We start from the raw sequence: 25,267 nt of genomic DNA, 5'->3' as shown, positions 1-25,267 counted from the left end.
TGCAGGAATAACTAAAAATACAAGAACAACTAAAAAGCAGTGTTATTAAAATTGTAATATGTGGTAATACTTAAAGACTTCATATTCTGGGTCATCTGGATAGGAGAGGATCTGAATGTTTAATAGAAAGAAAAGATAAGTTCCCAGTCCTTGAGTTCAAAGGGAATGTAAAATTATGCCTTTTCTTTGCGCCCCTCCCCCCCCCCAAAAAAAACCAACCCAACTCAGCAGGCAATGAAAAATAACTCTTATTTAATAATTAATTTCAGTTCTCTTTGTATGTAAGCCCTCTGAGTCCTGTGAATTTGAGTCATTTTTTGAGCAACCTAAGGCTTTTTGGTAAACGGCACAGTGTAAAAAGAAGTTGGACCTATAAAGAAACAGTACAAGTAGGAAAAACAAACTTCATTGTCCTGCCGGCTCTTGAAACGGTGTTGGGTATGTAGGGCTGACCCTTGGGAGAAAGGGGACCGTGCAGTGCCAGAAGAGCAGCCTTGAAGCCATAGTCAGTGTTATGGTGAGGGCAGTAATTTTGCACCTTTCTGGCTTTGCTTTCTCAGAGTCTGGCCACATGCATAAAAGAGACATTTCTGCTGCCGGGACCATTTAAGTCAGTGGAAAGAGTTTCAGTGGTAGAAGGGTAAGGAGAGGGGTGCTCCCCCATGCTGTTCCTGCTGTCCCTTGTCACGCCAGGGTTCCAGTACCAGTGCAGCAGATGGGTGCATGTAATGTGGTCTTTTGGCTGGCAACTTTCTTGCCCCCTTTCCCTCGAAGAAAGATGCTCCGTTAATACAGCTAACTAAATACAATGGCGTAGTATATACACTAAATACATATATGTGTGTATATACAGACGTACAGAACTAATTCTGTTTGAAGCCTTGCTGCAACTCACAACGCAGACAAGCAGGACTCTCATGCGACTGTTGATGAGAAACGCAGTGAGCTGCAGACAGCGGTATGGCTCACTGCGGGTGCTGCTTCCTCCAAAGCTTTCACTGAGCCACCTCACCTGAAAGCTATTCTGCTGATGGTGCCACCTTCTGGGTTTATAAACCCACAGCTGCAACCATTTGGGTTCATTAGAAATTGCCAGGCACTTCAGTAAGATCAAAGGGAGTTTGGTGTCCTACCAAAATTCCAACTTGGTAATTAGAGTGTCTTTCTGAATACTGGGAATATTGGTGATTCCTCCTGCCTTAGTCTTTCAGTTATTCAGTATGCTGCTGTATTAATGACTCATTCCTTCCCGGGTGCTATTGCATCCCCCTTGCCACAGGAATTTACCCACTACTTCCCTCTTTTCCCTGTGCTGTAGTCTGTAAAGTGCTGCGGGACCTGCCTGCATAACAGGCACCGCACAACTGCGTAAGAAAACACTGATGTCAGTAAGACAGGTAGGTGTGTGGGGTGGCTGGGGCTAGCCCTGCCACGGAAGAGACAAGTGGGACTGCAGGAGTCATGGTTAGAAAGGCCATGTCCACCTCTTGCTGTCTGAGGCTTCTGCTGGTGTACGGGCAGCCCAGAGGCAAGGTATGCATCTGCTCCTTGGTCCCCTTGTGTCTCTGGGAGCAGCAACGAGATGGTCGTCTCTGAGGGAGGGCTTCCCCAGCTCAGTTATTGCTTATCAGTCTCTGCCTTGAGGCTGTTGATCCCTTTTTACCTGCTGAAAGAAGTAATCCCGCTGGGAGGAATATTCCCTGTGAATCCCTGAGCTGCACACTGGTACCGGTAGGCCTGCCGGGTGGTCTGCAGAACTGCTGCCAGTGCCCATCTGTCTTAGGAAGCCAGAAAGAGCATTTCGTGGCCTTCTGGGCTTGGCCCATTCCCTTCCACCCCTTTGGCCCACTTGTGGAGCCGGCTGTAGAGGGGGAAGCCCTTGTTTTCCCGGTAGATGTAGACACCTGTGATGGCGTTCCACTGGGGGCTTGGCTGGACGCCCTCCACTGGGAACTCCTGCACCAGCTCCTTCTCCTCCTTGTCCAGCGCCACGAAGCCAAAGAAGTGCTTCACGTTCTTGGCTGCCAGGATCCTGGAATGGACCTCAGCCGTGCGTCGGAAGAGCTTGTCCTCGTTGGAGCGGTACTGGGCCCAGTAAGCCTCCTGCCGGTAGCTCAGCGGCGAGCAGCAGTGCTTCAGGCACTTTGTGAGGAAAACCAGGACCGCAACGATGCCGATGAGCAGCCAGCCGAAGAGCTGAGAGAGAAGAGAGAGGCTGCGTTAGGACACAGCAAGGTGGCCTTACCCACTCTGCCTGGCTTTCTTCCTGGCGTGCCTACCTGGGACTCGTATCTCAGCCTCCGTGTCACCTCGTCCCTGAACTTGGTGAGGTTTGCTGGCACGTCTTTACAGGGGAACCTGGCCAGCACCTCAGCCCCATACTCGGCTGGGAACTTGTCCAGGGAGGACGGCTTGACGAACTCGCTGAGGGCGCAGATGTAAGCCTCCCCGCGCAGCAGCGAGATGACTGACCAGGTGACGGGCGCCACGGCTGCCCGGCCCATGATGGAGCCGAAGAGGAGGAAGGTGGCAGCAGCAGAGAAGTTCTTGATACCACGCTTGTGGCACTCAGCCACCAGGTTCCAGGTGTGGTTGTTCCAGATAACACCGATGAGGAAGAGGGCCAGGGCCGGGACGCCAATGGCGGCCAGCCCGTAGATATAGTTGCGGGCAGGGGAGCAGGGGCAGTTGAAGGCAACGACCGAGAAGAGCTCCTCACTCCCCACCGTGCCCAGGGCCACCAAACCATTGAAGATCATCACATCTTTGCTCTTGAAGAACAAGGAGAGGAAGCGGAAGTTCTCGGCGATGAGGGCGGCCATCTTGTCCCAGGTCCGTGCTGGCCCACCTCCCCGCACTGAGGGACACAACGAGGGGGGACGGAATGGCCTTGGCCCAGCTGGCGTGCAAGGGGCTGAGCCAGGAACACGGCACCTTCACTACTGTCCCTTCCTCCCACCCAGTGTCCCAGCCTCTGGAGCTTGTTGCTGGTACCAGGGATACTTTAAAAGCGGCCGAAGAGGGATTCAGCCTAAGCAATGTGTGAAACCTCAGTCATTGCTTCCCACTAAGCGTCTCTACAGCAGATTGCCAACGGGACAGCTGCTTCTGCCCTTGTCATTTGCACGTTTGTCGTCTTTCCTTCTCTTTTGTTTTAGTCACCTCCCCGCAGAGGTGATTACTCTCAGCGTCGCCACCAGACACTTGAAGATCTCCCAAGCCTGCAACGAAGGAGGACGCTGTGTTACTGGGAAAACTGGACCAGAGCACTGGCACTAGGATGTGTCCCCAGCGCTGACGCTGACTCACACTAGCCCAGGCACAAGTGGCACGTGCGTGCTGGTGCCGCGCTGCCTTGAAGGTGCTGTGTGTGGCTTTTACCTCCCTCTTTAGACCTGATGAGTTAATATTTAGTAATCGGCAAAGGTATGTGAAGGAGGCAGCAAGAGGCGCTGTGAGATGGCCCAGCCGGTTTGGGGGCAGAGATGCAGCATGGGAGGACCAGGCAGGAGCAGCCGCTGCGGACAGGGGTCAGGGGCTGTTCCTACAAGCAAGAGAAGTTACTTTCTGGGAAAGCAAGAGCTTATCTTGATGACCCAGGATACAAACACCTAATGCCGATAGAGCAGGGTCAGCAATTACGTAGGAGTTGTGCTAGGATTAGGTGTGGCAGGATGATCTCCCACGGTTGGTTGACATAACCGTACTCGCTGTCCTGGCCTGCAGTCCTGGCTCAGCCTTGCTACTGCTGGCCTGAAACTCAGCCCCTCGACCTGCACACCTCAGTGCCAGAGATGCACTTCACTGCTTTTTGATTGTGCAGCTTTCCCCAGCCCCTTCCCCCAGTACAACACTGGTTAAACTGAGATACCCGCCCCACTGACAGAGCTGGGTTGTGTCGACTGCAGGCACTCAGGACCAAGCAGGGGAAAGCGTGTGCCCCGGTTTTTTGAAGGACAGGGAAATGATCGGGGAGGGTATCCATGCTCTCTGCAGTGATGCCCATTCCCCCATGCCACTTGCAGCCTGTGTTTAAATTCTTAGCTGACTTTCCATCTGCATCCCCGCAGGGTGTCATCTCAGGAAGCCCCAAGCACCTTGCTAGCTCTGGGAACCCTCACCCACGTGATGAAACCTGCTGGCCTCAGAGGAACCACTGTCACTGAGGTTTGCTGGAGACAGGAAGGACCCAGGCACCCAAGTAACCATCTCTGGTAGCTTGCACGGTGCTGCCAGCATTGGCACACATCTGGGGCTCCCAGGGGGCCCTGACCCACGGCAGGGCTGCCCCAACATCTGCCCTGAAGCCAGCATCTCCCAGCTGGCTTGCATGGAGCAAGGCTTCTCTGGTCCAGCCCCAGCTGCAGGGAAAGGGCTGCAGGGACAGTGATGCAGAAGACACAAAGGCACCTTAATCCTATGGTCTCTTGTATGACACTTGCTCACGCACTGTGCTTTAAATCACTACTGTGCTCCAGCCCATCTGCTGCCCCACCAAATCCTGCTTTACCCACTTCCTCTGTGGGGCAGTGGAGGGAACACGGGCAGAAATTTGGCCTCGGTTCCCTGTTGTGCCTAACCTATGGCAATCCCTTTAAAGTCACACTGTGATATGGCTGAGTTCAAATACAAGCAGCTCTTAATGTCTTCCTGCATCTTCCCAGTTTTCCATATGCAAAACTCCCTCGGCAAAGGAGACAGACCAGCTGAAACCTGCCGCCATGTGACGGGGAGCGGGGCCTCCATCGCCAGCTGCTGCGCTTTGTGATACAGCACGGTTGCAGCCACACACTAAACCCGCAAACTTGTTCTGGTGCATGGGATTCAAAACCCTGTTATTAGTTACCAGCAAACAGCCCTGATAAACAAGGCCCTTCCACCTTCCTGACAGCGCCTGGCAACTGGCAACGCAAAAATAAGAGGAGCTGGCAAAGGAGAGCATGCCACTGCGGGGGGAGGTGGGTACCCTTCCTCTGCTGGGTGGTTATGGTGCCTGTCTGGGAGGGAGAGGGTTGGGTAGCAGGGGAGGGGAAAAGCTGTTTGCAGCAGATGGTTTTTGAGCAGCCTCTGTTAAAGCCTTCCCCTGAAACATGCCTGAAAACAAGAAAAAATGAAGTCACTTACTTGAAGAGTTGTTGAAAGCAGTTCTGGAGCCTTCTCGGTGCCTTGTGTGGTTTGTGCTCGGACTCTGGCTGTGGGGGCTCCCGGCCGTGTGCGGGGCTGTGTAAGGGCTGAGGCCTGATAGGCAAAGTGAAAGCTGATGCAAACAGCCTGAAGAGTTTGGCAGCTTCCTTTTCCAGCCTGCGACGTGCTCTCTGCTTTTGGGAGGACGGAGGAGGGTGTTCTTGGGCCCTGTGCTTGGGTGGGGCGAAGTGCAGGCGCTTGCCTTCTGCTGGGTGCAAGGCTGAGGTTGTGCCTTTAAAAAGAAAAAAAAAAAAAAATGGGGAGGAAAGGCTGAGTATGAGTCACTGGAAAAAACACATCGGCCTTTTTCAGACCCTCGATGCAGCTGTGCAAAGGCTGGCTGGGATGGCCCGGGTGTGCCTGGAGGATGGGAGCGATGGGGTGCCAAGGGGAAATGCCGGAGCCCCCCAGCCTGGGGGGTGGAGGCAGGTCCTGTGGTCCCCAGGAGATGCGGTTGTGCTAGTGGGACCCAGCTCAACCGAGGGTGGTACCTAAGCTGTGCAGGAGCCCGGAGCAACCCTAAGCAGGCGGGGACAGCATAGGAAAAGCCTTTGGTCCCACGTGAAGGGGCAGAAACTTCTGCCTTTGTGCACAGGAGCCGGCTCAGCCAGCAGGGAAGACGCCAGCCTGGCTGGGTTTTCGGGAGAAGCAGGAACTTGCCATCAGGAGCCCTGTGGGGTGGCCAGGTTTACTTCCCACCGCCCAGGACAGAGCAGTGGTGCTGCTGTGGGGGGCAGTGGGGGCTGAGCGGGGCTGGAGGAGCCACGTGTGCTGGGCTGGGCACAGCTCGCGATTTGGCGAGCTCGGTGCGTTCCTGCTCGGCTTAGCTTTTCCACTCGCTGCTTCCTCTGCAGAGCGATGCCTGCGAGGCAGCTGAGGATGCCTCACTTTCTCCCTGGGTCGCTCCTCTCTGCCATGTTTCTTGGCTCCAGCTCCTGCCCAGCCTGTTTGTAGAGGCCGGAGGCCCCCATCCTCCTTCCCCAGCCTCCTCGTTGCCATATCCCCGGGGTTAAATTCAGCCCTCCCCAGAGGATGTCTTCAGCACAAGAAAATCTTCAGCAACACCCACGTTCCCCTGTCCCTGGAGCAAAGCTAGGCTCAGCCCAGTGCCGGCAGTTCTGCCAGGATTTTTGGACCTAGTCCTCCTGCTCATCCCCAGATCTGGGGTCCCCGGGTGGGTCTTTGCAGCTCCCAGGTGTCTGGGTGCTGTGCACCCCTTGGCACTCCCACACCTCCATGCCTGCCTGGGGCTGACTCCCCTCCCACTCGGTGCCTGCCAGCTTGGCTGGGGGCCCTGGGGCTCGCTCCATGCTCAGAGTGCTGCTGCTGGCCAGTCTCAGCACCAGGGCTGCAGCCTAGCTGAAATCCCAGCAGCTGTGTCGGGGTCCCTAGTGAAGGGTCTCCTCCTGAAGGCGATGAACGATGTCCCCAAAATCCAGCAGAGAGAGGACAGCCTGCCTGCTTTATGGGGACTCTGCAACTGCTGAAGTTGCTGCGTGGGGGCAGAGCTCTGATCCTAAGAAACTAAATTAAAGTCCCAAAGCTTCTCTTTCTAAATGCATGCTATTTTTTTTGGTATCTTACTGGCTGTGCTGTGGGACCCGCCAGCTCTGCACGCTGCTCGCCACTGCGGGGACTCTGAGCGCGCCTTTCTGGGTGAGCCACTAACAGTGCTGAACTGCAAATAATAGGAGAGGAAACCACCTTTATCTTTTAATCTCCTTTGCTTTGTAAATCAGGTTTTGTGCCTATTAATTTCTGGGCAGGTGCCTTAATTAAAGTTTGGGGTGTGAAGATTAACAATAAATCTGTGTCACGCTCCTTTCTCCTGGGAGTCAGCCAGATTGAGCGTGCCCTTGACTACAGGCTTGCTAAGGCTCTCTTACAGCAGCCAGGAGAATTTCCTTGTCATTTTGGTCCTTTGTTCTCCTCTCCCCACAGCCTCTGTGGAGTTACACACTGATAATTAAGGTTTATGCAAATGACAGTCACCTCAGTTACCAGCCAGTTGTAATAAGTTGGTTTGAACAAGAACGCGGCAGCAGAAATGTCAAGGGGATGAGCATTTCAAAAGGGGTAAAACTCATCTCTCAGAAGGGGTTTTCCTTCTGCGTGTTGGTATTAAAGTCAGGGGCACTGGGGAACTGTCTTCAGGGCTGCGATTTCCATAGTCACCTGGAGGGCCTGCATCCCGTCATCCTCAGTTTCTATGGAAATGGGCAGCCACCTGGTATTGCGTGCGGTTGGTGTTGCCTCCCTGGTTTCTCTGACTCGCTCACTGCTGACGGCTGCGTGCCAGCAAAACGCACAAACTCGCATGGACTCAGCACCCTGGGCTTGGCCCAGGGCCCCCCCAGTCCTGTTCATGGCATTCAAACAAACAAACAAACGCCAACAGCTTTTGTAAGTAGCTTTTATAAATTCTTGTGCGGGAGCACAGAGCTTGAACAGTAAGTCTGAATTATTTATTTGGCTCCTTAAACAAACACCCAGGTGGGTTTTTAACATCAGTCTTTGTGCCAGGGAGGAATCCAGGTAAATTGCAAGAACAAATCATCCTGCAGCAAATTTGTGGCAGGGGGTTGGCCTGGCCCCCACCCTCTGTCCTGCTGAATGACAGCTGCTCTCTGTGCCTAGACACTCCCTTCGAGGAGCATCTCTGTGGGATATTTGTTCTGTGGGATGTTGAATAGTACCTGTGGCAACAACTACGCCATTCCCACCATGTGTAATGCAATACAGATTGTCCCTTTAATAGCTCATCGCCCGAGTCAAATTTATTTTAAAGCTTTTCTTGGCCTGGAAGCTGTGTGTGTCCGTGGTGATGTAGTGTGTGGAGGGGTAATGGGAAGACTTTTGGGGTTTCACAGCTTGGCGTGAGAAAGGGGTACCCCCAGCTTGTTTCCCCACCAGGGGATTTTTAATACTGCCTAAACGAACATGCGCTGCCCAGTGCTGAGCACATGGTAAAAGAAAGGAAGTTTTGCACACCTGGTAGTGTCTGCCGTGGCAACTGCCCCAACACAAACCTGCTGCTCAGTGGTGTGGGACACATGGTATGTCTGTCCGGCTGCCACATTGTGCCCGTCAGCATCCCCAGGGCTCATCCATCACAACCCTGAGTAGCTGTCCTGCTTGGCACAAAACTTGTTGCCTGAATTACCAGTGCTGTAGGACTGGGATATGAGAGCAGATGGGATTGCACCGGCACCGCCAAGCCCTCTGGGCGCATGTCCACCCGCAGCCCCTGTGGTGCTGGCTCCCGCCTCTGTCTGGCTCGGATGCCTGCCTGTCCGTCCCCTCTGCAGCCCCTCTCCCAAATGTGCATCTCTGCCTCTGCACAGCCCTGTCCCCTCACACCCAGCTGTAGTAGGCAGCCACCTCCCTGTGGGGCAGAGGGGGGTGCACAGCGGGCTGCCCTTCCTCTGCCCAGCCGCTGCCGCTGGGGAGGGCGGGCGGGTGGAGGTGCAGCGGGGGCTTGCATCTGTGCCAGCTCTTCAGGGCCGTGTTCATGGTGCCCCGGTCGGTGATGCCCAAGAGCTTCTCGGTGGCTTCCCCTGCACCTGCAGGGGCTTTCCTGGGCAGGTGGCAGTGAGCAGCCACCAGGTCTGTGCTTACACCCTCGAAGAACTGCTGGATGCAGACCTTGGCAAAGCTCCTGGCGTGCTCCGTACATGTCTCATCAAACAGCTTGCGCTCGATATCGATGTAGTGGGACCAGTACCTGCTCTTCAGGAAGGCGGCTTGGGTGAAGCAGGGCCGGAGGGATCTGACCAAGAAAGCCAGCATAGTCATCAGCAGCACAAAGCACCAGCCCAGAGCCTGCAGAGACGAGGGGGGAACCGGACCTGTCACAGGTAGGCAGAGCACATGCCCGGCATTTCCCACCATCCGGCAGGAGCCCCCCAGGCTGCAAACAAGCCTTGCTCCACCGCGGGCTGTTTGACGCTGGGCTGCGTTTACATTGCAGAGCTGAATGAGGAGACCTTACGTGCCATGTCAGCGCATCTGTGCTGAAATTCTGTTTGATGCACCCACCCAGGCAGCACCTCTCCCCTTCTTGCCTTGCACAGATTCAGCAGGCAGTGACCATAAATAACACCAAACTGAATCCTGCACCCAGCCCTCAGTCCTGCCTCTGGTACGACCGCACCTGGGTCTAGAGTAGTCTGTGCCCTCTGAATTGCAGCTTAACGTCGTTCCAGATACTCCCCAGGTTTATGCAGCTGTCTAACCCTTTTCCTGAGCCGTTAGACCTAGTAACATCTACTGTGGGTGATCAGTGGTGACAGGTTCCCCTGTTGATGGGGTTTGACAGGAAGGGTGAGATGAGGGCAGAGCCAGGACTGGTCTGTCTTGTTCTTCGTTGGTTTCAGCTCAGGCTGCTGCCAGGCTGTGCAAGCAGAGCTTTTGAGGGTGAGCCCCCCTGTAAATGCAGCCCCCTAAAAGACCACCTGGGAGGGGGGTACCTAAGTGGCCCCTCTTGTTTTGCAGTTCCCAGCGCTTCCCAGCAGCCTGGTAATTGGGGTCTACCCAGGAAAATCTGCTTTGTGTCTTTGGAGAAGTCCTGTGCCTCCGTTTCTCTTCAACTGGGGTTAATAATACTCGTCTGCCCTAAGGAAGTCAGGGAGAGGAGCTGCTTTTAAACAGCAGTCCATGAGTGACCAGAGTGGGTCAGGCCGTCCTGTATCCGACATGGCCAGAAGAAGAGAACTTGAGAGGAATTAAGCACAGAACAAGTGGTTAGTGGCATTTCTTCATTTGTGGTTCCCTGGGATGGTTACTAAATACACTGGCTTTTTCCACGCATGCAGCAGAGGCAAGTGGCATAGATAATTATCAGCCTATTGCTTGCACATGTTATAATAAGCAGCAAGAGCAACCATGGGGAACTAGTGGGTTATGGGAGAAAGTGACAACCCGCCAGGCACCGAGTAACATCCGTGTCATCCCCTTCTGAACTTGCTCTAAATAAACCTCTGCATATAGCTTGGCCATGTATCTCTGCCCTGCAGCCCTAGGCTTCCCAGGCAGGAGCAGGGACCAAATTATCAGGACGACCTACAGCTTCAGTCTCTGCACCACACTGGAGGCAAAACTCCCTGGAGCTCAGTCTGAACCCCTTTGTACCCCTGAAAAATCACCAGTCTCTCCTCCTGCAGCTAAATTTCTACAAGGAGATTCTCCCAAAGGAAGAGCTAAGGCTGGCAGTGCTGAACTCTAAACCACTAGCAAGGCACAGCCATGATGCCTCACCTGTGAGATGCAGCGCAGGTACCTGACGGCCACTTCATTGGCGATGAGCTCCTGTCCATTGTAGATCTCCTTGCAGGGGATGCGGGCAAGGACATGCTTCATCTCCCCTTGGGAGAGGCCGGTGTGGCTGGCATTGCCCAAGGTCTCCACAGGCACCGAGGTGCAGAAGGCACAGGTGATGCACTTGCCATCCAGCAGCGTCACTGAGACCCAGACAGCCGGGGCGATCATGGCCCGCTGCGCCATGGAGCAGAACATGTAGCGCAGGACAGACGGGTCCTTCCCTCTCTGGCCCTGGGGCCGCCTCCACTCCTCTGCCAGCATGGAGATGTTGTTGTTCAGCACGAAGCCCAGCAGGAACAAGATGAAGGGGGGCACTAGGAGGATGCCCAGCCCGTAGGCCATGTTGTAGTGTGGCAGGCAGGGGCAGCTGAAATCAAAGGCTGAGTACATCTGGGTGCTCGCAAGTGCCATGATCCCACAGATGCCATTCATGAAGGACTCCTGGTTGGACTGGAGGAACTGGAAGATCATCCGAAACTTGTCCATATTCCTTTGATGTGACTCCTTCTCCCACCGGGGTCCAAGCTTTGGCCTTGGTTTACTTCATTCTCTCAGCCCCACTCTTCAAAGGCGGGCATCAGCAAGTCTCTGTGCAGTTCACTGATTCATTCATGCGCTCTTACAGCCCCAATATTTATAGCAGAAAATAATAAAAAAATATTTCTGCTGATTTTGCCACTTGCAAAAGTTCAGAGTTTGCTTCCAGCTGCTCTTCTTTGGGTCTGTGAGACCTGGGTTGTTTCTGTTTTGCTAAACCTGGCTTTGTTCTTCTCCGCATCCCCATTTCTGCAGTCTTCCAGCCACTGACCCCCTTGGCTGGAAGGTGCAGGTGCTACCATCACTGTGCCCTCCCCAGGGTAATCTGCCCTGGGCAGAAAGAGGAGTTGGCTGGTCGCCCTCTGTGAACCTGTTTGCAAATGCAGGAGGTGGGAGCTCCTCCCAGGGCCCAACGGGATGCCCCACCTCTTCGGTGCAGTGACACACAGAAAAGTGAGGTGCTGGAGCTTCCCCCCTCCCTCCGCGTACTCATCACCCCAGCAGCATCTAATGCAAGCACCTCTCAGGTCTGCCAGCCCCTCCTCTGTACCTGCTTCACTGGGAAATGCCTTTTCTGGTTTAGTCTGCAGAAGGACGAGAAAAGGAAAGGGAGGAAGGAGGGATAAAGCTCTCAGAGCTCTGGGATGTAATACAGCTACTGTCTGTTAGTGGCTCCCCTCTGTCCTGCGAACATCCATGTTTCAGCCAGACTTACAAGGTGACGCCTTTAGCTTTGATTTTTACAGCCCTGTGCCTTCAGGGATTGCTAAAATATCCTTCAAACCCTGGCTCGCATGGGCTGGTAACATCAAGAAGCACATAGTGCTTTTCTGGCTTTGGGGCTGGAGAAAAATAGGCACAGATTTCTCCCTGAGATTTCTTCTGTTCACCCACTTCCAACGAGCATTTCTGAAGGGCTGGCTGCTCTGAATGGCAGCGATGGAGGCTGAACAATTTTCTTGCAGCTGCCTCTTGTGGGTATAATCCCAGCCCCTTGATAAATCTGGGTTGTGCAGGAATCGGTAATACAAGGAGGATGTGTAAATCCTGCCAGTGACCTCCCTGGCCCAAGGGCAGCCGTTATCCCCCAAGGGACGGTGTTTCCTACCAGCACCAGATCACCTGCAGGCACCGAGGGCGCAGAACCCTTCCTGTCCATCAGGCCAGCGGGTACCAGCAGCCCTGGAGGGCTGAGGGTGCAGTGGAGCTGTGGCTCCTTTGAAGATCACTCGAAACCTGCCAGGAAGGGCAGAGCAAGGACTAGACGAGCCAGCAATGTGCATCCATTTAGCAGGAGGAGCTGAGGCTGGGATTTGGCTGTATGCCTTGAACTGAGGCTAAAGGTGTCTAAGGGCATGTTTGCCACGGAACCAGTGACGGTGCAGGGAGGACTGAGCTAGCCGGGTGCTGGGCTGGCTGGGCTGTACAGCACAGCATTGCTGACAGTTTAGCCATGCCGCTTTACGTGGGCTTATTAATTCGGCAGCAGAACCAGGTGGTCTGGACCCAAGCAGACCTGAATACCTGCATTGCCCTGCCTGCTCTTAGTGCACCAGGAGCAGCCTGGGCAGAGCCAGCTCAGGTCTGTGGTGGACATGTCCCACGTGCTGACACTGGGGTGCAAAGCTTCCCCACCACTTCCATCCCTCTCCTCTTCACGAGGGCATGGCTCAGTTCAGCTTGTTGCTGTCAGCTCTGCAGACCCGGGGGCTTTCTGGTGCAGAGATCCTGTGTACATTTGCTGGCACAGAGCAGGCCAGACGGACTCCTCCCCAGTTTGCCAGAACCAAGACAAACACAAATGAAACGTGACAGTTATGGTTGGGCCAGGCTGAGCTCCTACAGCACAAACCTAAAGGAAATGGATTGTGTTGTTGGTGCTCTCCTGCACTTCTATTCCCAGTTCACAAAGCAGCTTTGATATACTAGGTTTCTCCTAGTATGGGAATAATAGGGATGGGGGTATACCGGGACTACAAGTGGCCGTAGAGCAGATGGTTGCAGCACTGACTACCTGCAAGGTGTTCGGTCCCTCCGGTCCGGGCACCACCTGTGCTGTTGACATGAATACCAAGATACACCTGATTGCCTGGGCACCAGCACGGCTGCATTGGTGGCTGTGAGACACGTCACCAAGGCGAGCTGTACACAGGTGGGTGGCACGTGGCAGATACTTTTCCCCAAGGTTTTGCAGTGCGTCAGTACAGAGGTAGGAAGCTAAACCAGGTATTTTGACCATTAGTCAGCACTGCAGTTTCTGATGTCTCCCCGCATGCCAGCCCTGGGGCTCGGTTGATAATGCCAGGTTCACCCTGAGATGCCACCACAGAGGTGAGCATAAAGCACATGGGTAATACCTAGGCAGTCTTAGCTCTGCCTGCTGTGGAGGGGTTAATTGCATGATCTCAACAAACGGGAAGAGATTTGGCTGCATGAATATAGATGAGGCTTATTGTATTGCTAGCTAAGAGCTCAGGCTGGCTTCCTTGTTTGCTGCCGAGTAGCTTTTTGAGGGGCAGTTCACATCAAAGCCTGCACGAATCAACCTCATAAAAAAGCAGAGGGCTTTTTGATCTCCAGGAAAACTCTGCCTTTCATGAGACATGAATGAGAGGTCTGACCCTGCTTGGTGCAGAGCACCGGCCGTTCTGACTGAAGCCAACAATAAGTCAGTGGGATTCAAAACAGAGCCCACAGAAGCCAGTGCTTGGGTCTTTCTTTCCTTGTTGCCTTGTTAGGGAGGTCCTTGTTTTCATGAGCTTGCCAACAGAAAGGACATTCCAACCGATTTGCAACAGAAGGCAGAGTTAGTGCTTCCTCCCACAATCCCAACCTGCTCATGCTTTGGAAACCAGGTCCTGGGAGAGATGGTGGGTGCCCAAGTCCCTCCCAACATGGGGTCTTGCACCTGACCTGGACATCAAGCCAGACACCAAGCCAGGGAGCTGGGGAGGGCTTTGCATGTCCCAGTCAATATAGGATACAGAGCGAAGGGACGTGAAAACAGTCACAATTCCCATCAGGACAGTTTGGGAAGAGACTGGTGAAGTTGTTTTTGCAGTCAACCCTGCTGTTTCACAGGATTTTGGCAGGTGAGGATCCCTGAATGTAGAGGGAGGAAGGAAGGCAGGTTAATGAACATTGATAATGTACAGCTGCAGGCTGGCTTCAGGGGTGGTGGGTCGGCTGATGTGGATAATGTGCAGCTGTGGCTGGTTCCTGCTAAGTACTTGAATAGCTCTAAGGGGTATAGGAGAGAAGGACTGTATGAAGAGGAGTGCTGGAGGAAGGGAGATCTGGAGGAAAGGAGATTTGGAAGAAGTAGAGAGAGCACACCCTGGATGTAGGAGAGACAAGAAGAGGCCCAGATGAGGGGAGGAGGAGCTGGGAGAAGGAAGAATCTGGACGCAGCAGAGGCAAGAAGCAGGGTGGACTTGGCCTGAAGAGGATGAAGAAACAGCATGGACAGTAAATGAACTTTTGAAACCTTGTAGGGAATTGGTGGCTGTGCTGGGGCAAGGTGTGGGAACTACTTATTGAAGTTAACCTGGTAAGTGATGGAAAAAGCCTTGTTGCAGCCAACTAGTTTTGATAGTGCTGCAACACCTGAGCATGTCACATATGTCTGTAGGTCAGGCATCAGACCAGCCCTGAGGGACAGAGAGCTGCCAAAGTTTGTGACTGACCCTTTCCACTTCTACAGGACAGTACGCACTCCTAGCAGAGCTGGTGGAAAGGGATCCCTTGAGATTGTCTGGTCCGCCCTCTTCCCTGCTTAAAGTGTGCTCAGGGCCACATCTAAAAGGGTTGTGAATTTTTCCATGGGTGGAGATGCCACGATCTTTGGGCAGCCTGTTCCATCACCCTCAAAGTAAGTGTTTTCTTCTGTTTAAATGAATTTCCCTGCATTTTGGGTTTGTGCCTGTTGCCTCTTGTCCCATTGTGGGGTGCCAGATACCATTTTCCACAATGGAGGAGAGTTCTCTGGCTTCAAAGGGGAACACAGCAAGGGACTCGGGGAGGGCCACGGCTGTTCGAGCCTCCCAACTGCAGCTGCTCCATGGACCAGACTGACCCTCCCAGCAGCATTTGTAGACCTGCATAGATCTATAGCAGTGCCCTTACATCCTCCAGTTTTCTCCCTCCCAATACAGATAACAAAGCTGTTCCTCTTCCCCTTTTTTGCATGTCATGTTTTGCAGCCACTCTTGGATGACTTAAAACCTGAGAACATGGAAAGCAGCATGCAAAAGTGAGCTGTGGGCTTCTGCTCTGAGCTGGTTAGGAAAATAAGTCAATTTGACTAGTGGAGAGTGGTGAGCCTGAACTGAGTCACAGCCTGAGATTTGTGATGTTGTGTCTGATAAAAGTAAACCAGAGATGAAATTCAAAGTGCAATCCTGATTTCAAAAGAATGTTCAGAGGCTCTCTGGACTTAAAGAGCTCCTGGTGGGAAGACCACTGTGTTATTCCCAACCAGCATGGGACATAGCTGCCTTGGTGCCCTCTCTGAGCATGTCCAGGTTACCTCAGGGATTCATCCAGAGCTGATTTTGCTATGAAAATAAGAGCAGCTCTGCACCCCACAGCTCCTGGCCGGGCCTCAGCTGGCAGAGGGGTGCAGCTGCCCACGGGTGGCCCAGGGAGTTATTTGGCCTCCCTGTATTTTGCCACATGTCTCCTCCCTCCCTGACTCCATGCATACAAACATCCTGGGGACGAGGTGGCACGCCTCCCAGCAGCTTGACAAGTTAATTTGGGGAGTTAATGTAAGTTTTCAATTTGATCCCTCATTTTGGATTTAGTCACAAGGTGGTGGCAGGTTTCTTTGCCCCCTCACCACCCGCTGCTTTCCTCCTGGAAGCCCTGCTTGCCCCATCTGTACGTTCACAGCCAAGGAGGTGTTTCTTTTTCACCTTCCCTCCTCACACCTCTGCCTTGCACCCCTCATTCCCAGGGACTAAGTGGGCATCAGTGTGAGCCTCAGGTGGAGGAATATATATGTCTGTGCTGGGTTAGTCTGCAGTAAAGAGTTTAATGCATCCAAGCAGCAGTGCTGGACAGGAATATCAATCACACTGGCACCGTGGTTGGCACCACCTACAACAGGGGCTGGAAAAAGGCAGGTAAGAAAGTAATTGGCATTAGAGGCTCAGATAAAGGTTATATTCAAACAGTTTAAAAAACTAAGGATGGAAATAACCAACCAGGTGACACAAGGATATCTTCTGGATAGATTGGTTTGTACTAAAATCTAGCAGGGGAGTATTTAAAACTGGTGTTCAGACTTTTCAGACAGAGTCAGTGTGTCCTTTCCATGGCCTAATGCCAGTGCTTAGAGCAGCCACGGGGACCCCAGCAGAGGCCTGTGGCTCTGGATATGTTAAGCAAAGCCTCAATCTCACTTCCTTCTGCAAATCCAATCCAGGGATGCTTGTCCAGAGGTATCTTCAATTAAATTTATGCTGCTCCATGAATTTCAGTGCATTGCCATATTTTGTTTTGAGAACTCATGGAATTATTGATGGCTTGTTAGAGGGAGGCTGAACAGTTTGGCAGCTGGGCTGGGGGCAGCCAGAGCTCTCAGCAGATGGGAAGATGTAGGAGGTGGTTTTGCCTTTTTGAGTAAATGTGTTGGTGTGGTACTAAAAGAGTTGCAGATTAAATAATTTCAGTGTCAGCACTGCTAACTCTCTGAAACAGGTTTCACTGAAATGGGCAGGAGCTCCCCACACCTCTGGGAAGCTGCTGCTCCAGTTGGTTTGCATAAGCAGCCAGATGTTGCTGCCTTGGTTGAAATCCTTGCTCAAGCCAGAAGGGTTTTATCACAGCTGTAAGGAGCTGCAAACTCTTTCATATGACAGAAGGGCTATGCAGAGCGTTTGGTTTAGAAAAGTCATTAACTAAGTGATTGAGTCTGGGACCTTTGGATCTTCAAGAACTACTTTATTTTGGAGGTTTTGCCAGGCATGCCCTGGAGCAGAATCTTTGGGGTTGCGGTTTTGGAGGAAGATGTGAGCACTGCTGTCATCACCCTGCTGGTCCTGGCTTTGTGCAGAGGTATGGCAGTGTCCCTTCAGTGTCTGCAGGGCAAAGCAGACACTTTGCCTGGAACAGAGGGGATTTTTCTCACCCCAGGGGACACCTCTGGGTTGCTTGGCTGACATTCAGGGGAGGTTTCTCATAGTACCACCTTTTCAGAAGTTGATTCACCTGCTCCTGATCTGTGATGCCCTGGAGATCTTCCTCTCCCTCAGCCCCCTCTCCCTCCCTTGGCAAGCTGAAGCTGTGCAGTTTGATCTCTTGCTGCATGCTTTTGAAGAAGTGGAGGATGCATTTATGAGCAAAGAGCCGGCTGTGCTCACAGCAGGTTTCCTCAAAAATCTTTTGCTCGATGTCAATGTAGTTGCTCCAGTGACGTGCCTGCAGGAGGGTGGCCTGGTTGAAGCAAGGTCTGAGCCAGCGGGCGAGGAAAGCTGCTACTATAAGGATCAACAAAATGCTCCAGCCGAGTGCCTGAATGATAAGAAATAAGCAGTGGAATAGGAGCAAGACAGGCACAAGCTGTTTGCCTGTATTACTGAGACGGAGAATTTGTGTGGCTGGAGATGTGGTGCATTTGGACTCATGTCCTCAACCTGTACCTGAAGCTCAGCACGCTCAAGCTGCACTCAGATGGTTGGTGTCATCTCCAACCAGTGAGTATAGGACATCTATCTGTGCATCAATAGTTCAGTAGATAACTGCAAAGTCAGCCTGGAGGAGCCAGGTATTTGCTTTGAGCATGAGTACGCCCCAGGGGAAGGGGGCTTCAGTGCTCTTCTTTGGCACTCACTTATCTCCAGTGAGATCTTCTGCCACCTACACTGGCTCCAGGGCCCAGGAGTCCCCACAGTAGGGTGAGGGCAGCCCAGACTACGTGCAGCTCCCTTTGGTAAGAGGGAAAGGCTTGTTTTCAATGCCCTCCCACAGGTCCTCATCCCTGACCTGGCACTCCTGTACCAAAAGCAGGGACTGGCCAGGGCCACTCCCTGTTGTGTCCTGTTCTATTGTTCCTGAGCAAGCTGTTGCCATCTGTCTTGGCTAGCACTGTCCTTCAAACAGTGTGTTCTGTCTGCAAAGCTAGCGGTTAGAAAGGTCTTCTAACACTGGACAGGGCCTTAGGAGGCACCTGTATTCTTTACAGTCTGTTTTTGATTATCTGGGTTTAGAAGTTGCTGGGTCTTCTAGAAATGGTTCTTTTAATTAAACCATCCTTTATTTCGTCCCTTCTCCCTGCCTGAGTGACTCTGGAGATAATCACTGAGTGTGGCAGCATTTGGGGGCATAAAGAAGCAAAGAAAGGGCAGCCTTGCTCCCAGCCTGACTGTGGTGAAGCTGTAACAAATCGAGGTAGAGCAGGAGCAGGTGATGTGTGCCCTGGGCATCTCACGGGGGGCTCGGCTGGCAGTGACCTACCTGGGACCAGCAGCGCAGGTACCTGGACACTGCCTTGCGGGATGTGTTGTTCCTCATGAGCTCGTCATCCTTGCAGGGCACCTTGGCCAGCACCTCCTGCACCTGCACCAGGCTGGCATTGGCAAAGCCCACAAACTTCTCAGGATCCACGGAGCTGCTGAAAGCACAGATCAGGCATTTGCCATCCAGGAGGGTCACTATGATCCAGACAACAGGGGCAACCATGGCTCGCTGCAGGATGGAGGAACACATATACCTGGAGCAGGAGAGAGAGGTGAGTGGGTAAATGCCGGTAGCTTTCTCCTCATCCAGAGCCTTGATGGATGCAGGCTGCCCTGTGCCAAGCAGTCCTCCTAGAGCCAGGGAGCTGAAGCCCAGGACCGTCCCCAGCGTTGCTCTAGTCTAGCTAATGCCTCTTCTGCTCTGGGATCTCTTTGTTGGTGCTGCCTCCCAGTGAAACCTGTGCCGGTGTATGGTAGTGCTCTGTGTCTGGTGGGCATTCAGTGCAGTGCACAGTCCTTATGTGCTTGCCTCGACTGTCTCCCCATGCACAAATCCTTGTCAGCTCTTCCTTGTCTTCCACTTGCACTTTCTTTTCCTGTCAGTGCCGTTTCTACCTGGAAAAAAATAATCACTTTTCTCTGCAGCCTTTCTTCCCCCGTTCTGTGTCAACCTGTGCACTGGGTAAAACTTCGTATGTAACAGATTGAATGTGATTCTCATCTCCTTCCCACAAGTGTAAGTCAGTAAAAATTCAACTGAGCGGAGGGAAACCACAAGGCTATTGATAAAGAATGACTGTGATGGAAATGATGCTCTTTCTGCACGTTTAAGTGGAAACACCTCATCCTTTTGCATGTTCAAGTCCTGGGAGAACCTGCATGTGCACCCCAGGGCAGCCCCATAAACACAGCTGCTGGTGTCAAAGTGCTCCTGCCCTCCTTTTCTGGGATGGGATGAGGCTCTGTGTTCCTTTCTGCTGTTGCAAATGCATTTACCATGCCCCTACCCCTACAGGCTCACGGGGAAAGGTCTTGGGAGCTGAGCTTAGAAGAAAATTAATTATCAGGAGGATCAAAGCTATGGGGACAAGACAACTAAGCAGGAGATGGAAGGAAGGATGCCACTCCCAGTACAAACCCCACCTGATGACAGCTAGGTCCTTCTTTCTGTGCCCCTGTGGTCGCCTCCACTCCTCCAGCATCACCAGGGACTGTCTGTTGAGGATGAGGCCGCAGAGGAAAAGGGCGATGGGGGGTACAAACATGATCCCCAAGCCGTATGCCATGTTGTAATGGGGCAGACAGGGGCAGCTGAAGTCAAAGCAGGTATACATCTTTATGCTAGCCAGGGCTAACAGCCCACAAATCCCATTCATTACAGACTCCGAGTTGGACTGGAAGTACTGGAAGATCATCCGGAAACGGTCCATCATGTTCTTTTGGCCAGGGGTGCTCCTCCTAGGAAATCCCTGGGCTGCCTGGCACAGCCTGTCTCCCTTCACCTCTCCTTCTGCTGCCGTGGGGCAGGGGATGCAGCTCTGCCTGCAGTCGGCTGGGTCAGGAGGACAAGGATGGAAGACAGCTGCTGTGGCAAGGGGAAAAGCCCCAGAACAGGGCTCCCCACTGGCACACAGCTTTCACAGCTGTCTCATGCAGTGTGTATCTTCTGGGGCAGCTGGTAGCTTTTCTAGGTGAGCAGATGGATGTGGCCTCGGGTAGCTGTTTTTCCTGCCCCATTTCTCATTTTCAGGGCGGTCCCATGTGCCAGCCAGCAGCAGCCTCCAGTAGTGCTGTGTCCCTCCCTCCTGCCAATGTTAACTCTCAACATAGAGCTGCCAGTGGATGCCTGTGAGATGCCCTCTCCACTGATTAAGGGCTGTTGAGCAACCATCGGGCTGGGAGAAGCCAGGTGAGTCAAACAAGCTCATCTGTGTTATTGCTGCTGCCCTCTTTCTCTTCAGTGAAACAGGTCTGCAGCCCTGAGCAGGATAGGGAGCACGCTCCTGGCTCTGAGCATACCACATCACTGATTTCCCTATGAAAATGCGCTGAAAGGACCAGCCCTTCAGTGAGGAGGCTGTGAAGATCAATAGCTTTCAAAGCCTGGAATGGCACTTCAGGGCAAAGGCTGTGTTTGGCTATGTGTTGTACAGGTACTGAGATGCTTATACCATACCTTACATCCATGTCCAAGACCCTTGTGCTGGGCCTTCTTCTTGCTCCCTGTCAGAAGGCATGGTGCAATCAGAGCACCTGGCTCACTTTTCCTGTGGGACTGAACTATTGTCTTCTGTCCCTTTAAATAACCCAAAAGCAATTATTCTTTTCCTCTCAAAAATTTATTTTACAGGTTGTTGCCACACAAGGAAGCTCAGTTTTGTTCTGATGTATTCAACATCATTTTCCTCTTCCCAGCTTTCATCTGAAAAAACTCTCAGATTTCTTCTTGGCTGAAGTTTCCACATGCCTTCAGGAAAGGGCGGGGGGAAAAGTGTTACATTTATCTATTTTCTTGAAAAAGAGAGGAACCATCTCCACAAAAGTGCACTTGCTGCCAGCGCTGAGTTTTGTGCCCATGCTGGCTCGCATTGCAGGGCTGGCTGCCTTGATGGGATCGCACTGGAAGGGAGCAGTGGGAGGAGGTACCTATGGTTTCTCAGGGGCATATACAGCGGGTGTGCAACACATGCTGACTTAGAGGGCTACAATGTCATCACCTCGAATCTAAACAGCAACTAACACAATTAGTTTAATGAAACACAAATGCACTGACCATAATATCTATGTTCTCTTTTACCTGCGAGTGGAAATGAGTGTTAATGTTCATCCAGCAGCAATAAAAACCCACAGCTAATCAGCTCGTGTTTCCATTTTTCCTTTATAGGACATCAGGACCACTCCATTTCACTGTTACAGGGCTTCAGGACCCCTGGCTGAACTCCACAGGTGAGTTTTAGCCAGGGTGCAGCCTGCTTTGGTTCCCCACTGCTTTAATGCTCACTGGGTTTCTTGTTTAATAGCTTGCATTTATGTGCTGACTCAGGTTCAGAAAGTGCTGTGCACTCTCTGTAAAACAATTACTTTAGAGAAATAATTTTTTCTTTCCAGCTCTCCTGGGCAAAAACATAAGAAAGGCTAAATAGTACCTCACAGCTCAGGAAAACAAGATGTAAAAAGAGTAGGAAGCAGCCTCTGGATAGCACAAGCTACAAGGGAATTTTACTTCATCCACATGCAGGGTAATCGCTGCACTCTGCTGTGATCTGGGTTCTCAACAGTAACTCAGAGCAGAGACATGGAGCTGTTGAAGAAGGAATATTCCTTAATTTACAGCACAATCAGGAGCTTCCTGGGGAGAGGGAGAAAGGACCCTTAAGGTAAGTTGCTAGACATGGGTAAATGTTCAAAATTATTCTCAAAACTAAGCATGTTGGATTACTCATTCTTAGGGTGAAACAAAAAGGAAACAAGGACTAAAATGATCTATCTTCTCTCCTCCAGTGAGATCATCTGCTCCAGTGTAGTCACCCTTCTGACCCTGCTGCAAGGCTGCATGCGGCTCTCTGGGGCTGTTGGACAGGGATGCTGGGATGCTGTCCTCAGAGGAAGGCAGCTGCTCCTTGGCAGAACATCTCCAAAACCATGCTGGAAGCTGTTGTTCCTCAGTGGATCTTTTGGATGTCCATGTTGGACAATGCGTTGGTTTTGCTTCAGCACTGCAGAACATCAGCAGAGGGAGGGGGATGCTTTTGCCTGGTCCTTAATGAGAGTAAAATACCAGCTGTAGACATTTTGCCTTGGATGATAGAGGGTGGTGGGTGCAGGTGTGGGAAACACCCACCCTATAGGTGAGTGCTCTTTTGGTCCAGCACAGCCATCAGTCTCTCTTGCTTTGAGGAAAAGGATTTAATCACCAAAATTTGAGGTGGCCATTTAAAATGGGATAAATTCATGGTATGGTCAGTTTTGTGAATGAGCCTGCAATGCTGAAGCAGCACTGATGCTGTGCATGCAGCATGCCTGCCCTCAGGGTGTGTGTATAACCAGAGTAAGCTCTTATACGTATTTTTAGATGGGGAGCAGAGTCAGCAGCGCAGATCCAGTGTGTCTGGGGCTGTGCCCTCGGTCTGTGCCACCAGCTCCATACTCACCGTTGGGCTGATCCCCAAGGGACGGTGGCAGGAGCACCATGGCTGTGCTAGTAGCCCTGCTTGATCCCTGGCCTTCCCCACACCCCAGCTACGAGTGAGCTGCTGGGGATAGGAGTTGCTTTGTCACACTTTAGTCTCCCTTTTCTGTGCTGGGACCGGACCCCCTTTCCCCCAGGAAGGCTGGTGTCTAGGAGCAGTTTTCCCAAAGCTTGCCCTTCTGGAAACAGGCCATTGCCATGAGCGCTTGTCCTGGTAGGGGTCCTGCAGGGCTCTGGCAGGAGTGGTCCTGGCCCCTGGCATGGGAGATGACGTTTTACCTCATTAGGAGCCATTTGCAGTTGTTTATAACTTTGGCAAATTATTTAATTACCCAGACTGATTTTTTTCTGTCCTGAACATCTGCCTTAGGCAAAATATTTTTAGAAAACTTACATGGGTTGGTCAGCTGCTCCTGAGATGATGTAAGGGCATGAAAAATGAAGGACTACTTTTTCTGCTGTTAAAAAAGCATATTTTTGCAATTGATCTGCAAAGGCACAGCAACTCTGACACCTGCCTGGAGGGCACAGTGGTGACTGTCCTGCTCAGAGCAAGTGCTGCAGTTGGGGTCCTAGTACCAGCCCTGCAGGAGGCTGAGCTATTGCCCCATTCCTGTCCTTGCCTCTGCTGGCTGTGGAGTTACCCTGGGACAAACTGGGATGCAGAATTGGCCCAGCACATTTCTGGACAGCAAGAGATGGCTATGAAATTAATTTAGCTCTGAATGTCTCTTCCTTCCTAATTTCTTGGCTCATTAATTGTCACATGGAATGTCACCTCCAGGTGGTGTTTAGTTAAAATAAGCTACAAAAACCAGGGCCTGAGTGATGTGTGCTCCTTGCCTCACATTCAATTTACAGGGTTAAGTGTGGATCCATGTGATTCCCCAGCCAGGGACTGGGAGGATGAGTAAGTCACTGGTGAAACACTTCAACCCTGCGGTGTGAGAGCATCTATGTTCTCCGAGGTCACCTCAGGAGGGCTGTGGTCCCATCTCTGGTTTTGGCACCTCTCAGCAGGTGAACTGGAAAACCCCTTCCACCTGGCCATGTTTATTCAGAGGATAAGGGTTAATGCTTTGTCAGGGCTTAAGAGGAAATATGTTATCTCGTGTTCAAGTGAAGGCCATTAACACCATAAATCACCTTTACCAGCAACAGTGCCTGCAGACCAATACTTTGTTCCTCTGCAGTTCATGTGGGCCAGTTGCTGACACCTGGGCACACAGGGAGACCCCCCTGAGAGTCTGTCTATACCTGGCCAGCAGGTTGCAACTCAGCTTTATTTTCTGCTACCTTTTTCAGACAGTTTGGGGACTAGTCTCCCACTGCTATCTTGGGACAGCAGAGCAGCAGCATTGCCGCCTTTTTCTGCAAAGCTGGCAGAGGTTTTACCCCTTACTGCCTGGACAAATTTCAGCTTCTCCAGTCTACCACAGAAGTCACCTTCCATTTCAACTGCTCATGAAGGACACAGGCAGGATTTCTTCCCTACCATTAGGAGTTTCCACAGCATTGGGAACTGGCAGCAGAGCCAAATTAAAGCACTGTTAGCTCTGTGGGACAGGGACTGCCTGAATCTCGGTATTTTTGCACAGTGGAGTACTCTGTGCTAAGAAAAGGCTAAGAAAAGAATAAGTGATGACCATTAAATGATTAATGAGATGCTAGCAAAAATAATGGCAGCATTGTGAAATGTAGTTTGTCTTCACTAATGATGTTCTCTGGAGGTTAGATACTCCTGTGTTCTGCCTTGTAACTTCATTAAAGCACCAACATGCAGCTGACTGCCAGTGAGGAAATATATGGCTTAGTTATGTGTTGCTCTTCTTAAGAGCCCATTATATATTTCTCTCCTGGCCATTAGCACTTGGGCTTTTGGCTTACGTGGGAGCCCTGTTGCCTGATCTCTGCATTATCCCAACCTTGACCTAATTCACACCATTTCTGATGGAGAGCTTTTTGCAAAGCCGTTTATCTGCTTGGCTTGGAGCTGATGCTGCAGTGAGATAATTTGAGATGGAGTCTCTTCTCATCTTGAGAGTGAATTAGGGAATAAGGTGGAGAATTAGGGAATCGGGCTGATCTCCTAATATCCTGGCTCAGTGATTTTTCAGACTTTTTCTGATTAGCTAATGCTCACATATCTTCCAGAGAGGTGCAGGCCCCAGATAGAGGATTTAAGGCTACTGACATTTAACTAGCTTTTCTTGTTATTTTTCTCAGGCTCTTAAAATTAAGCTCCAGCCCTGGGGACTCCACAGTTTACAGGCTGAAAACCACTGATAACAAACTTTTCTTGAGAGATCAGTTTGGCTGTCATAGAAACTATTTAAGTGTCTGAAAGGAGATGGAGGTTGGGTGATGAAATGCATCTTGCTGCCACGACCCTGGGATACTGCAGCCATTGGGATTTGGAGCTGACACAGTCCTTGTCCAGTGTGACTGCTCCAGGAAGCAAACAAAGTCCTTTGGTAGCTGGATTCATGGCTTTTAAGTGAAAATTTTAGTCTGTGCTGTGTGGTTAATTCGCCAAAGTCCTTCAGGAAAGTTACCGCTAAAAGCTGATTCTGTCACC

The 25,267-nt window shown here is 51.8% G+C and overlaps 3 protein-coding genes across 3 annotated transcripts; all 3 read right to left on the bottom strand.

Annotated features, from left to right (window-relative positions):
* Positions 1–235: 235 nt before the first annotated feature.
* CALHM2 (calcium homeostasis modulator family member 2) lies at positions 236–5,439 on the bottom strand. Its single transcript, XM_056351797.1, has 3 exons — positions 5,125–5,439; positions 2,280–3,221; positions 236–2,196 (listed from the first exon to the last, which is right to left on the bottom strand). Exons 2-3 carry the CDS (start codon positions 2,820–2,822, stop codon positions 1,780–1,782), a joined length of 960 nt encoding a protein of 319 aa, XP_056207772.1. The 5' UTR covers positions 2,823–3,221; positions 5,125–5,439; the 3' UTR covers positions 236–1,779.
* A 3,099-nt stretch (positions 5,440–8,538) lies between these two features.
* On the bottom strand, positions 8,539–10,989 carry CALHM1 (calcium homeostasis modulator 1). Its single transcript, XM_056352039.1, has 2 exons — positions 10,441–10,989; positions 8,539–9,006 (listed from the first exon to the last, which is right to left on the bottom strand). Exons 1-2 carry the CDS (start codon positions 10,987–10,989, stop codon positions 8,539–8,541), a joined length of 1,017 nt encoding a protein of 338 aa, XP_056208014.1.
* Positions 10,990–17,169: 6,180 nt separating this feature from the next.
* On the bottom strand, positions 17,170–19,933 carry CALHM3 (calcium homeostasis modulator 3). The gene is made up of 3 exons (XM_056352038.1): positions 19,644–19,933; positions 18,499–18,754; positions 17,170–17,556 (listed from the first exon to the last, which is right to left on the bottom strand). Exons 1-3 carry the CDS (start codon positions 19,931–19,933, stop codon positions 17,170–17,172), a joined length of 933 nt encoding a protein of 310 aa, XP_056208013.1.
* Positions 19,934–25,267: the final 5,334 nt, after the last annotated feature.

This window comes from Falco biarmicus, chromosome 9, assembly GCF_023638135.1.
Source record: "Falco biarmicus isolate bFalBia1 chromosome 9, bFalBia1.pri, whole genome shotgun sequence".
NCBI classification, from domain to species: Eukaryota; Metazoa; Chordata; class Aves; order Falconiformes; family Falconidae; genus Falco; species Falco biarmicus.
The sequence above is the reverse complement of the archived record's forward strand: the minus strand, read 5'-3'. Positions and strand labels throughout refer to the sequence as shown.